The sequence below is a fragment of the Metopolophium dirhodum genome, chromosome 4, assembly GCF_019925205.1.
Source record: "Metopolophium dirhodum isolate CAU chromosome 4, ASM1992520v1, whole genome shotgun sequence".
Lineage (NCBI taxonomy): Eukaryota > Metazoa > Arthropoda > Insecta > Hemiptera > Aphididae > Metopolophium > Metopolophium dirhodum.
This window is the reverse complement of record NC_083563.1, coordinates 31,970,327-31,986,015: the sequence shown is the minus strand read 5'-3', so window position 1 is coordinate 31,986,015 and position 15,689 is coordinate 31,970,327. Positions and strand designations below refer to the sequence as shown.

The following is a 15,689-nucleotide window of genomic DNA, read 5'->3' as shown; positions in this document are numbered from 1 at the left end:
TTAACATAACTATAAAGAATAAAGAAAAAATATTTATTTTGAACAGTTTAACTATTCACAAATTTAATTTTCTCAAACATTTATTATTTAGTTAATGTATTCGTGTTGAAATCTAGTATACAATATCACGCTTCTTTTATATCGTCAATACGAAACGTTAGTAGTTAATCAATATAGCTAATCAGTAACAGTAATTATAGTAATAATCAATTTAATATAAGCTGTACGGACATACATCTCCGAAGACATATATTTCAATGACCACAGGTAGGGTATGTGTGCGGTAAGACATAATGATAAAATAGATGACCAATTATTAGTTTTTCAAAACCGATTAGGCCCGTCTTTATATTCATAATAATAATAATTCGTTTGGACTCGAGTTGCTTGTTAATATTATATAGATCTCATCGTAGTCGCCCAAGTCCCAAGATATCACTTTATCAAATCGCAGTGATTTACGAGACGTTTACGACCACATAATATAACTTGGTACTTGTATATAACAATATTACGCATTGAGATATATACGCGTGATTATTGTGATTCACTGATGCGACTATCATCGTAGTCATCGTCGTGTCTCGGCCGAGGTTATCGGTGACCTGACGACGAGGTGTGTGTGTGTGTGTGTGTGTGTGTGTGTGAGTGTAATACATCTGCATTATAATAAGGTACGCGATTGGTGATTAATAATTATTGAAATACAAATTGTCAACCATAATAATATATACATATACACCACGTCAATTAACACGGATGAACTTAATATTATTTATTAGTACGCGCGGAGATAAACCCGCTCTACGACCCGAGCAACGATAAGATACGATTCGGTGTCCACGTGCAAACACGAATTAAATATTATTACGTTTATTATTATCATTATTATACTGTTAATAGAAATACCGACCGCGCGCGACGGCGGGCCGCAGCGGGAATGCGAGATAGGTGTTGTATTATAGTTGTACATAATATATATTATTATAACAGTGGACGGCGGCGGGGAAAAAGAGAAGAACGCACATAATAAATAATATAATAATATAAGAGAATCAGGTGAGGCTATCTCGGGGGACCGTGAACTCGCGCCGTATCCCAATACACATATACGACTATATACACGCCGCACTCCTCCTGCATACAACCGCCGACGACCCCTCTCCGCGCGCATATATCTCTCACAAGTCGGGTCTCCGGTTTTTACCTCTCTAGCCGACCGTCGTCAACACGAGCTCTCGTAAAAATCGACACGTACAAAACAAAACCATTTATTATTTTTATATAATAAACACTAGCGCGAGCACACACACATACACACACACACACACACACACACACACACACACACACACACACACACATTGGTGTCGCAAGCTATATGAGCTCTATAGCTGCGTTTGACAGCGGCATGTGTGTGTGTGTATGTACCATATACATGGGTATATGTAACACGCGTATGTGTCGCGAGCATATATACAGAGTGTATTTGGAAGTATTTCAGGTGAAATATTACATTAGTGTGTTTGCTCTCTCACTCACACTCTCTCTTCTCTCTCTCTCTCTCTCTCTCTCTCTCTCTCTCTCTCTCTCTCTCTCTCTCTCTCTCTGCAGCTCGTTCGCCTCTCTCTGGGACCACGCACATATACCCGCCGCAGCATCGACGACACCGACTTATTATATTTTCCGTCTATTGACAGTTTAACCCCACTCGCCGCCACCGCCGCCGGTGGCACAAGAGTGCGTATAATATACGTAGATACACATTACATACGCATATAGGTATGTTGTATATATAGATATTATATGGCGTATGTCGTAGTCATCGTTCATTCCTCAAGTATACAACGAATAACGTACATAGACACAATATACTGATATACCTCCCGTAAATAAATACTGTCATAAAATTAAAAGTAATTATATATTATAATATACTTAGGTGTATAACTGAACGTCCAAATACGGGGGCTTTCGGTTTTTTATGAGATAAAGACGATATTAGATATATGCGTATTATATATAGCGCACGCGAATCTCTGAGCAGTAATTATAATCTCTTCTTGTCGACCGACGAGAAATACAATACGTTTCGCGAGTGCAGCTTAAAAAAAATGTGTATTGTTTCGATCAGTGCCTCAAATTGTGCGGCCCCGAGAATAATAATTCTGATGTAGGTATATACAAGTATATACATATACGACAGGATGGTAGAGGGGGTAGTAATAATGAAAAAATAATACAATATTTTAGACCCACCTGGCATGAAAACGTGTACACGAAAAGAAACTGGCCGGATGCACTAAATCAATCAAGGCACTCAAGTGTATGACGTCACGCACGTCTCCATTCTCCTGCACCGCGCGCGAAGCACCAATGAGTATACAGCGACCGCAGTGACTGAAGTGTATTTTATTTTAGTAAAGGTTTTTAAAGAACATAATAATAATGTGTAAGTTTAATATGATACGTAGAATGTATATACAATATACACACTTACTATATTATAATATTCCCACAAACACACACACACACATATTAGATATTATTATGTATTAATAATTAACACGGTGTTCCTTACAAAAAGAGTACGTATTATAACGATTTCCTAAACATTTGAGTACTCACTTGACGAGCAACTAAATACTTCTGTAATAATTAATTAATCCAATAGAGACTAAAGTTTATAATGGCTAAAAACGATCGGTTGAAGTTTCAACATGGAAGTTCGGTTCAAAATTTAAAACCGTTTTAACATAAATAATATCGAGGAACATGCAGCAGATATTATTATATTAACTAGCTATATATTAAATTATCCAACTTAACTAACTATATTCTATAACAAGAAGAGACAAAACTTTATTTTATTTCAATACTATACTTTAATAAATCGTTATCTGGTTATCAAAGCTGAAAGCCTAATAAATATTGATGATTATTCATAAAATGTTTCAATTTAAGGGGATTCCACCCGGTGATTTCCTGTCTTTGTCTAACACACGCGTGACATAGGATTTTAGACGTGTTCTTCTTTGCCAAACATACCAATTGATCTAATGAAGCTATAAGAATTCTGAAAACAAATCTTTTGAAATCGACTTTCCCACATTTTTGATATTGTTCCCCAAATTCGTAAAAACGTTATATTAAAAAAGAGTAATTAAAAATTGTCATATCTAAATTTTTCGAGAAGTTAAAATCAAAAAATTGAAAATTGGGGAAAGCCGATTTCAAGTAGCCTTGACGAAAAATTCAAATCTGTTTATAGAATTCGTACCGCTTCATTAGATCAATTAGTATGTTTGGCAAAGAACATGTCTAAAATCCTATGTCACGCGTGTGTTAGACAAAGACAGAAAATCACCGGGTGAAATCCCCTTAACGAATAATTTATTAGATTCAATAAATAATTATGAAATCGATCATCTCCAATCGCTCTTGAGATAGAAAAAATATAGGTAAAAGTTGCAACATAATTCTTTGTATATTTTGCCTGTAATTGTCATAGTTATTCAATTTTATAGATTCGTACGGAAAATACTAACAACAACATAGCCGTGCAAATAATAAACTTTCATTCTACAAACTACAAAGTAAAAACTTTGAAACTTACAAGTAAATATGTCACAAGCAATCATCTTTCATTCCATAAAATTAAACTTGATTTAAAATATACATTTTCAAATTATCTACAATTAATAATTAATTGTATTAATTCATACAATGTTGAATCCTAGTAAAATTAAATACGATTTCACTTAGGTAAGTATATATATATTTCAAATGTTACACATACGTACTAAAAGTTAAAACACTCGGTTTTTTTCTTTACATATATATATTATATATACCGATAAAATCATTTTTTAGTGATCATAATAAAATTTAATTAAAAAATGTATTTTACAGAATAAAATAAAAACAATTAGAAATTAGAACTCATATATTATTTAAATGTTTTTTCTACATAGACTTTTTACTTTATAAATGTATTTTCCATAGTAATTTATTGTTAAGAATGTATTTTTAATTTTTTTATATCATTCTTCCGTATATATACCTAAATTTGTAAATGTTTTGGAAACGCAAATACGTGTGTTTACAGTTTATTAATCAAAGGGATGGAATCAAAAGGGTAATACAAACCCCTTTTTACAAACAATACAATAAATAAGTTTATATAGAAGCTTACTTAATTTACAAGTTTAGCTTAATATTTATATTCAAATTTATAAGAATAATGTAAAACTAATTTAAGTTTCAAACTTTTATACAATTTAAATGTTAAAATTTAAAATGTATACCATAAAATAAATAACGTAAGAAATGTATAATAAGTACAATTAAATGTAAATATGGTCCTGCAGGAATCCACCTAGTACCAAACTTCTATAAATATTTAACCAAAAATTGATTAACGAAATACTTATACACTATACATATTGTATTCATATCTACATCAATACGAGTCATTTATAGGTACACATTATTTCTGCTTTCTCACTATTCTTTCTTTTTAGTAACTACCTATGGTTATACTACTTATATATTATAATAGTATAATACCAACTTTACTTATTTTACTATTTTTTGCTTTACGTAGGTATATTATGATATGTTACTACCTATACTAAATCAATATAAATTGTCTACCTGCATGTAGGTACTACTATTAATTTATAATGTATTATGCTACAGTTAACTGCAGCGTGTTCCTGTTTCAGAACTTTCTTAGTCTACTCTAAAATATATGTTATATGTATACTTACTATAATATAATAAATCGTTTTAAAATCAACCGTGAAACACTTGAGCCACATGTACAATTTTACTGAGATGATATAAAACATTATTTATCAAATCTCCGACAAGACGATTTGTATAAGGTATATATACAAGACAATATTATCAACAACGGCAACACTACTGTGTGTATACAACCACAGGTAACCTGCAGCGTATCAAGGTGTAATGTAAGTTGTTTATTATTACGATTATTTATAGAATCACACATCACGTATTTACATAATACCTATACACGCGAACTCATAACTTAAGATGCGATAATGCTCAGTATAGCGTCGGATTTAATTGACTGTATTTTGTTTATTTTATAAGCCGGCGGCAACGACCGTTGGAACCCGCGGGTCTCACCTGGCCCAGAGGCCGTTCAGGTTTATCGCTACCGGTTCATAATGAAAAAAATACGAGCGCGTGCGCCAGCTATTATAGAGCCTATGCCAACGCCGGTTGCACGCGTTGACGACCCTTTTCTTTCTTTTTGTTGTTTCCCCCCCGGACGATATTTAAAAACGGATTCGCCCCGGAGCTGTCGATAATCCACCGCTTTAAAAATGACCCTTGATACAAATTCTATTCCTCCCCAACCCCCTCCACGGTATCGCAAACAGGGGGAGGAAATATTCGGGGGCTTGTGTTATTGTAAGGTTTACAATAGTATAACGAAAAAAAAAAAAAACAAGTATATTTTCATTTCACCTGGTACGGAGGGCGCGTGGCAAAAATCTGTGGACCAACGGACGAAGGTGGAGAGGGGGTTGACGTCCCCCGGATGATTAATTTCGCACGGTTGATCATCACAGACGCGCAAGCTAAATTAAACGTCACCCCCTTGGTCTTGCTGATACCTACTGGACAAATTTACATCGAAACGTAATTTGTATTAAACGAGTTGCTTTTACGAAACCCGATAAAAAATTTAAAAATACAATAACTATTTAGTCTCATATAATCTGATATTTTCAAATCGTGAGAAACCATAACCGTTAAAATTATTTTATGTACGCTAGAAATTATATGCATAGGTACGTAATATTTTACTGTGATATTTATAAATTATACCTTATAAGTGAATGTAAACATAACAATTAAATAGTAAATTAAAATAATTTCCGTATAATAGTAGAATTTTCACAAAACTTTTTAAGAATGTCTTAAAAAGTTAAAATAATTTAAAAATTAAAATCGACAAGAGATGAATACATTTGATTACTTTGAATGGTATGAATATAATTTAAAATTCACTAATAATATAGAATTCAAATATCCAATTATTTATTTATTTATTATTATGCTAATTAACTATTAGTTAAGAATGGCAATCAATAGATAGCAAGAAGAATACATTAAAATCGATTAAATTATAAATTATATTAATATAATATTATTCTAAAGTAAATATTATGGACTAAGTAGAAGATAGATCAAACAGGTAAATATATTGTTATACACTTTAATATTTTTTTAATTGTCTTAAACAATATAACGGTTAGTAATATTTAAATATTAACAATATCGTGATTTTCCATTAGAAACAGTGGCGTACGCAGGGTGGGGGCTAACGTGCTGAAGCCTCCCCCCTCCCCCCATTGCCAGTATTATTATTACTTTTTCCAAGCCTTAGCTATACCAATTTAATATTTAATACATTTTGAACTACAAATTAATTATAGTTTTGTCAAGAATTTGAACGTTAAATGCTTATGAAAAAATCGTATGCCTGTATGTATATCGTTAATATTTTTAAATAGCTATAATAAAAACCTATGATGAACCTTGTATTACATTTTTAAGCTTTTTGGCTAAACAAAAAATTATTTATTGACATTTTTAGAAAAAAAAACTAAAATTAATCAAATACAATCCAAATGAAGACGGTCTAATCAAGGTTACCAAACAGTTTCAACAATTTTTCATTTATTTTGTTTTTCTTTATTATTTTTAAAAAATACTGAGAATTTTCAATTTTGACTTCTTAAAAGTACAAACTAGATCTAATTTGCTTCCGAAAACCTCCTTTGAAGTTTATGACCAGAGCATTTTTTCTACTAGTAAATATGAGAAGTTGAAGTTGTACAAACATTTTCAAATACCTCACCTAAACGTCTGCAATTATTAGACTGGACAAAATAAAAATAAAATTGTAATTTTATAGTTCTCCCCCCCCCCCCATTTAAAAATCCTGCGTACGCCACTGATTACATTATTGTTTAAAAATTATGAAATATAAAAATTGTTACCTTTGTCTAGTGTATATATAACACACAGGAACCGAATTCTATAATTCTAAAACTATAAGTTCATGAATGTAATTTGATCAAATTATGATTAAATAATAATGCAGTGACGTACGTATTTACGTGGATAAATCTGTTCTTAAATATCTGCATAATCTCTATACGGCCTATTACATTTTTATTAAAACAATTTGTTTTAAATTATTATTGGTAAAAGAAGTGATCTGATATTTTTTTCCCACATGAAAAATTCATTAACACTTATAAATTAGGTAGTATATAATACAATAGGTATTATATACATATATTTAATCAGACACTACTGCAATATACGGCTAATGTCTTATGAGTTATGACCTTAGTATTTTCTTATCGTGGTATTTCAAATGTTAATATACTTATTCGAATTTACAATTATGTCGTTAATTTATGTATAAAAACCTAATCGTGTCCTAAACCAGATAAATTCATTAATTGCGATTTTATGGAACTAAACTTTGTAAAATACATCTAAAAGGTTACACATAAATATATAAAAAGACGTATATTATATACCTATAAATAGTAAATAAAAATAAATACTGATAAATACAGAAGGGAAAGGCTATAATATGCTATATTGTTTTTCATATTTTAACTTATGAATTAGAGTAAATCGTAAAGTATAATATAGAATATAGATAGTAGACAAATTAATATCTATATTACTTATATCTACCCACTCATAAAACTAAATTAAATAAATAACTATATAGATGAAAAACTGATAAATTAATCAATAAATTACACTAACGGCTAATCAAAGGAACACTCCATAAAAAAAGACCCTAAAAACATGCAACAAAGACTCAATATTTTTACACGTTTACCACGAAAAATATTAAGTACTATATCATATATTATGCTATCTTGTTCTTGTATACAAGATAAAACAACAATTATATAGATAATATATATTGCAGTATAATGTCACATGTGTGTAACTAATAACTATTAATAATGTTAAAACGATTAAATTAAATTATATAAGTTATCTATACAGATAGAAATCTAGACTAGTCAAATACACAAACTATACTTTTTTTTATTTTAACTCATTTTAATTTTTAATTGACTAACATGTTAACCAATTTTTCAAAAATTCATAAAATAAGTTTTTTTTCCCGGTTTTTTTAAATTAATTTGTTTATTATTGTTCCCTATAGGTTACATACTGGAGACTGGAGAGTAATTAATATGAAAAATGCAAAGAAAAGGTATTGGCTCTATTCACATAATATAGGCACACACAAAGTGAATATCGTTTACGGAGGAAGTATATAATATATTATAGACAGTATATACACTATACTTATACTATTGTCTTACTACACAATAGGTATGTTGTACACAGTGATCATAATATGTATGGTAGAAGGTGGCATAATTGGAGAACCGGTTTATTTTTATTTTAGTGTCGTTTCAGACAAAAAAAAAATTAAACAAAACCTTAGCCGCCAGGGATACCATAGGGGATGGTGATGATGATCTAATTTCAGGCTTTAAAAAAATAAACCGTTATATGAATCAGCAACACTCATTGTCGTTACAATCCTAAATGTTTATAACGCCCTTAAAATTGCAAATGTCATTTGTTATATGCGATATAGTAGGGTGAACAAAAAAAAAACAGGTGAACCCTTAGGGGTAAGAGGGTGACGTCACACGTGGGTGGCGGCGGCGGCGGTGGCAGCCATGTTGCCCGGTAGTATAGTAGCACGTGCCAGCGGCGACCGTGTGACCGCCCTCGCGGCGTCAAAGAGGGTTAAAAAACACAATGGCCCCAAAAATCTTCGACCGATCTAACGTGATCTACATATCATAGAAAAACTCTCGGGACGCATCGCCGGATCGACTATTGAATGATCGACGAAATGCAGAAAATCCTATGGCTATATATAACTACTAGGTATATATATATACAAATGAAAAACACTTACCATTTTTTCGCTGAGGTTTCGCTTGTTTCCTCCTTCCTCTGGACGGTGACAAAAGTTCCACAGGCCTGTTCTGGTCCTCTGTTAATGATTCCATTTCTCATTGAAACGATCGTACCATCCGCGACAGCGGGTCCCATCAATTTCCTCTGGGCGCCGGTTGAGTGTACGCGCCGCACTGAGGTGTCACGTGTGTGTGTGTGTTTGTGTGTGTGTATGTATATTTATATAATATAATATAGTATATTTAAGCGATTTTTTATAAATTAAGTTGATGTGATTTTTTCGTACAAAAGATAGAATGATATAATGTATTATAATATAACGACGGTATTATAATAATATGTTTTACTTAACAATATAATATATTATGTGTTGGCGTGAGATAGAAAAATAATGTATGCGGTAAAAACGAGAAGCGCACTTTTGACGAGGTATATAATGAATATTATGTCGGAGGATCAAAAGTTGTGGTCGGAAAGGAGGGATGAAAGTAGGGGAGGGGTTGGTCAAGTCCGACTGGGAAAAAAATGCCGTACGGACGAGGTGTCGTCGGACCGCGAACGGGCCGTCGTCGGGACGAAAGACGGGCGAAAAGACGTGAAGGAGGAAGAATAGAAGAAGAGCATAGTACGCGCGGAGAGCGGGTGAAAAGTGCGCGGCGCGGACGTCAAACCACCGGCATTGCTAGTCCGGACTGCTGATATCGTCGCCGCCACCGCCGCCGCCGCCGTGGACGCGCGCGCCGTTTCCAGGGGGACCGTCTGAGTGCAGCACACGGCGTGCACGCGTTGCGTTGTTCCCTATATGCGGCGACGGACGATCGGCTCCGGTTGTGGCGGGGTGGGGGTGTGGTCGGGGTGAAGGCGAGGGGAGCTGACGACGACGGCGATGCGTCGAGACGGCTGGTCGTCGGCGGCGGCAATTTATCGCGAACGGTGAATCAGTGATCGCACCGCGGCGTGGGGGTAAGTGGGCGTGTTGTAATCCTTTCACACGATAAAATTGATCTCCGCCGTAACTGATGTCACATTACCCTAGATTCGCGCTCCTCGAACGCGGTGACGGGTTCCGGTGGATTTTTGGTTTTTTTCAAACATTTTGCTTGTATTTTATTGTTGTGCATATTTATGTATATATACACATAAATATTTTATTTGTCGTTTAGTTTTTTGCCCGAGGTGACGAAATATCTATTATTTGGCCATTATATACTGTACTGCTGCTGCTGCACCTTTTACCGAAAGCTAAAATTAATATATCACTCTGTATGCACCGCATATCATATGTTATAATATATATTATTATAATCGCAATGCGTATAAACTATACATAGTTCTCAAAATAAAACTTAATAACATTAAAATACATACCTACATAGGTATATCATCCCAACAACGGTCTATATACCTAATACTGATGTAATATAGTAAAAACATCCAAAAAAAGAACTACAATTGCCGCAATAGTTATATTAGCGTACGCGCATCGTTCCTCGAATAAAAGTCGTCTCGATTAAACTCACGCGGATTAAAAATTGCATAATGTTTTTTTTCGCAATCATATCATTATTTCTTACTTCTTTTGCCAATTTGATATTTTTAAAATAATTTAATTATATTTTTATGTAGGTAGGTATATTTATAATTTTAAACCAATTATAAAAAGATATAAGTACGTTATATAATTCAATTTATAATAATACGTATATAATTACTTATTTATTCTAACCAGCTATATCTACTTATATATTATATATATTATATTAGATGAATTATACCCGTCGTTGCCAGGAAAAAAAAATGTTGATTGTTCAACTCCTTTTGGGTGTAATTCGCTGTGTGGAACTGCGGAAGCAATGTCTTTTTAAGTGTAAATCATATTATATTTTAATTGATATAGCCATCCGGCCCGGCGTTGCCTGTGAGTCTTACTTGTGATTATGCAAACAGCTATTAATAAGGTACATTATCAGGTATTACTTATTAGACAATCTACCCAGTGGCGTGTAACATATAGGGTCCCGAGTGTTGCTCAGGAAACACCTTAATTATGGGTGGGTGGGTAATGATGGTAGAAAAATAGGAAATTTTATAGGTCGGTATAACAGTAATTTATGAGGGGTAGGTCGCCTAAAATTATTTGAGCAACACCAATATGATACACGCCACTAAATCTACCTATGGTAGAGTGTGTAGGACCCAGCGAGGTTCGTATACGTATATATTATATGTTATATAATATATAATACTATATTAAGTATGTATATACTTTTTTTTCCGTTTTGAACCGTCAGCAGAGGAGGGTCTGTTTGCAGCACAATACTACTCCTCATGTATATACTTAACCTAACTCTAAAGTATCAAAGTTATACCAAGTTCGTCGTTTCTATTCTTAATCCAATCCGGTGGTTTTTCATCATCCGGGAAAAAAATATCAATTAGTACAAAATCTTTTTTTCATACTCTATTTGTACACCCAATGATGGTACTGTAGTATAGAATTTTGTCAAACACTAAGATTTGAAACGGATAAATATATACAGCAAAATTTACCACTATATATATATCTATATATACGTCGATACCTATAAATACACATTGATTACTAACCATTATTTATATATAAAAAAAAAAAATACTAATTTCTACTATATTAGTATAATAATCTGTAATCAGCTGCAATGGATAACCATTTATAAACAAAAAAAAAGTTTCAATTTCCACGGTATTTAAATTTGATTTTGCTGGACAGATTCGTTTGGACAATTAAAATCAAAAACATCCCTCGATCTGTAACGAAGAGGTAACGACTAACTTTAAATGGCTATAACAATAAAACTGACCACGAAGGCATATTAAATTCTGAATGTAAACAGTGCAACAGTAGTTTGTTTGTGAGAGTTGAGATTTACGTCTACAAATTATGTCTATTATTATTTACTATACTATATATTATAATCTGTATAAGATGTACCCAATGGCAATCAATTACATAAAAAAAAAAATTCACTGTTATAACATGCATAACGCGACATCTAACATTTCGTCCTTTTGCTCGGCTCCTATAAGGACTTTCCTGGGCTATCAAATGCAAAAATAATTTTTCAAATCCAACTGGTAGTTCCATAACTGATTACCTCGAGCATATACCTATACATCTGAATGCCTACGTCTTTTTATATATTAATATTAGTATAGATATATTAGCTGAGCTGTCCCACCCGGCGTTGCCCGGGCAAAAGTTACCTCAGGTTAAATAAATACATGGGCAATATTATAAATTTATAACTTATAATTATATGAGTTCAAAGACTCAAAAACTCATTAATTGTATATATAATATAATATTATAGCTGACCCCGTTCACTTCGTTGCTCGTTAAAATATGTACCGACTCTATATGATTCAAACTTTGTTCAATTCGTTTATTTAATATTCGGTGCGTATAATGTTCAAAACTCAAAAATTTTCATCGATCATCTTGAATATATAATTACCCAAGAGACACCCGTGTATGTTTTGTATGCGTGAGACACGCTGCAGTATGTTTTCAGGTAGGAAATCCACCTCAGGTGGATTCCAGACCCATCGAAGTGCGTATACGTAATTACGAATGTTTTATTAACACGAAAAATTAGTCTTGGGAATACCATTTTTACTAATCAATATAGCTACAGGTCTAAAATTATATTCATTATCCAATCATGACCAATACTGACTGTCAGGTATATAACAGTAAGAAATTTGGTGACGTTTCGTTGAACAGTGTGGATTTGTATGCGTGACGTGACTTTCTTTTATGGTATCAGATGTGTTTCTCACTTTCTCGTCTATTTCAATAAACTATTATAGCTGCTCAGACATGGTTAAAAAATGAAATATCTACACGTTTTCATATTTATTAAATATTTATATCAGCTTACCTAGCTAGTAGCTATATGAAGTTTTAAAATATTTATTATTTAACTCGTATATATTATGTTTAAATCTTTTTTTAATCGATTACAAATTGTAGGTGCCTGTATATCGGCATATATAATATATATACGATATACCTATACAACAATACGTATAGTGGTACATACTTATATAAAATATATATACTTGTATTTATTTGTGTTCATAATTATATAGCTATATAGAACGGAATAAGTTAGGTAATAACTGTTTTTATTATATTATTATCTGACGTCACTTTTTCAGAAAATTAAGAGATTAATGCTCCAAAAGTTTCAAGCACCTATAGCAATTGGGAATGATTTGTAAAATTATGAGTTTTTCTGGAGAACCGCTACATACAGACAAAAAATTAAAAGTACCTAAATAGGTATTATAGTAAGAAAATTGTTTTTAAGATAAAGAAATGTTGCGATCATATAAATCGACTTTATTATATTATAAACATTTAACTTTATAAAATACAGATAACAGTCGTGTATTATTTTAAGTAAAAAATAATAAAAATAAAAATAAATTGCTATCCATTATTAGTCTCGCTAAGACTCAAATACGGCTAAACCGATTTAAATGTTTTTGATTTGTTCGTAATTGTCAAGGCAATTAGTTGGTGTGAAATAACATTTTGTAAATGTCTACGGAATAAGTAAAAAAATTAAAAAAAATTGTAATGATATTTGAGATTTGAACTCGATACCTTTGCACTAATATTATAAACGTAATACTATAATAATAATATAATATACTATATTATGTCTATATCATCTTAGATCATATACAATGGATGGGGTCATAGCATATTACGCGTATAAAAATAGTTGAAGCCAACATAACTATAGGACATGTGACTCACTGAGGTCCTACAGTTATGTTGGCTTCACAAATTGTTCGTATGACTCTATCCATTGTACCTATATGATCTAAGCTTTCCATACTAAATTTTAAGAAAATCCACCGGAAAAGTAGGAAACTGGATGAAAAAATACATCAGTGGTCAGTACGCCAGCTGTCCAGCAAAAAAAAAATAAACTATAAATAATAATATATTTTTGTCTATTGTAAGGTTGCTATTGGTTATGATTGAATATAATTTTAGACCTGGGGTCCGTGAGGGGTTGGAAAAGTGAAATCGATGAAACTATTGAAATGAGATAAAAATGTGCATATTTTGATGATTTTGAATATAAAAGCTGTGAGATGGTCGAGATGAATTTCGTCAGAAATCTAGATGTTCTAGAAAACTGAGATGAGTGTGCTGAATGAAATAAATTGATGAAATCAATGAAATCTATGAGATTTTGTTAAAATCATATGAATACATTTTCTAGATTCTCACATTGAAAAACTGTCCAGAGATTAGTGGAACTGTAAAACCAATAATTAATAAGTAACAAAAATATTTGGGTGTACGATTATTATTTATATTGTGTTAATATAAAAATATAACTACCTACATTGATGCTTGATTTTCCAAGACGTCAAATGGTATATATATATATATCAGCATTTAAGGTATCTAAGTTGTAGTTATATGTCCTAGACATATATGTTATTTATTAACAGTGAAATACTACCAATTTATTTTAGGGCCACTGAAAGTCCTTATGTATTAAGCGACTAAGCGAGTTTGAATTTAAAAAACAATTTAGATTAAGTAAAGTCTGTGTTAAGTATATTATCAATAAAATTCGACCATATACAAGTACTTCAAACAGAAAATCAAGTATTTCATTTGAAAGGAAAATAAGTAAAAAAACCAGTAAGATAATGGTTAGGTTGAATGGTTAGGTTGGTTAGGATTGGTTAGGTATGGTGATGGAAGTTCTGCAGATCAACAAGTTATAGATTATCGGGAAATACATCGGTAGTGGTGTCCAAGGGTTTGTTTGAGAGGGATTATTACTCGTATTTTTTTCTAGATGATTTAAACCTAAAAAAGCGATGATAAAAGTATATTTTTTCTTTAAAGATTTATAATTTATTTATTTATTGTTAGGTCCATAGGAAATGTGACTCGTGAAATGAAATGAGTTTTATCAAATAGCGTTTGGGATTTAGGGCCTGTCTAAAGCCTTACTTTGATAATATTGAATAAGCTTAAAACAAAATGTAGAGAATATTTGGGGGCTATAGAAATTTAACCCCAAAAGCCCCCCCCCCCCCTATTTACGCATATGAACCTAGGTAGTGTACAGTAGAGCAACTTCCACTTACCCGCTTTTTGTAGATAGATATAGGTACTCCAAATAATATTGAGTTTCGAAAAGGAATTGAACATTTATGTTATCATTCAAAAGAGTAAGAAACTTTAAAAATTAGGTGTAACGATAAAAAATAGTAAAAAATTTATTTTTTCCCAAAACATTTTATTTTATAATGACTTAAAACTATGTTAAAGAACTATCTTCAAAAACGTTACTACCTAAACCCAATCATTTACCATTAGAGCTTTATACAGGGTGTATCTTATGTCATTGTACGCGGGTTTTTTAACGATTATGGATCAATGACATAGGATTTCGTTAAAACGAAAAAAGACGTGTTTTTTTATTTTTAACAGGCAATTTTTTATAACAATTTCAACATTTTTAAACACGCAGGTGTACCAATAGCAAAATCAACTTTATTTTTTCAAATGGCAACTATACTATATTTTTTAGTGGATTCCGGTAAAGCTTTTTTTCTGAAAATTTTGTTAGTCAAATCATCAATTT

At 32.0% G+C, this 15,689-nt stretch overlaps 1 protein-coding gene across 1 annotated transcript in view; it reads right to left on the bottom strand.

The window, feature by feature from the left end:
- The window catches only part of LOC132942384 (zinc finger protein 1), a 181,483-nt gene extending 171,702 nt beyond the window's left edge, over positions 1-9,781 (bottom strand). Inside the window, exon 1 of the mRNA XM_061010707.1 lies at positions 9,020-9,781. Within this exon, the coding sequence (XP_060866690.1) occupies positions 9,020-9,113 (94 nt within the window). The 5' untranslated portion in view covers positions 9,114-9,781. The remainder of the gene's footprint in view (positions 1-9,019) is intronic.
- Positions 9,782-15,689: the final 5,908 nt, after the last annotated feature.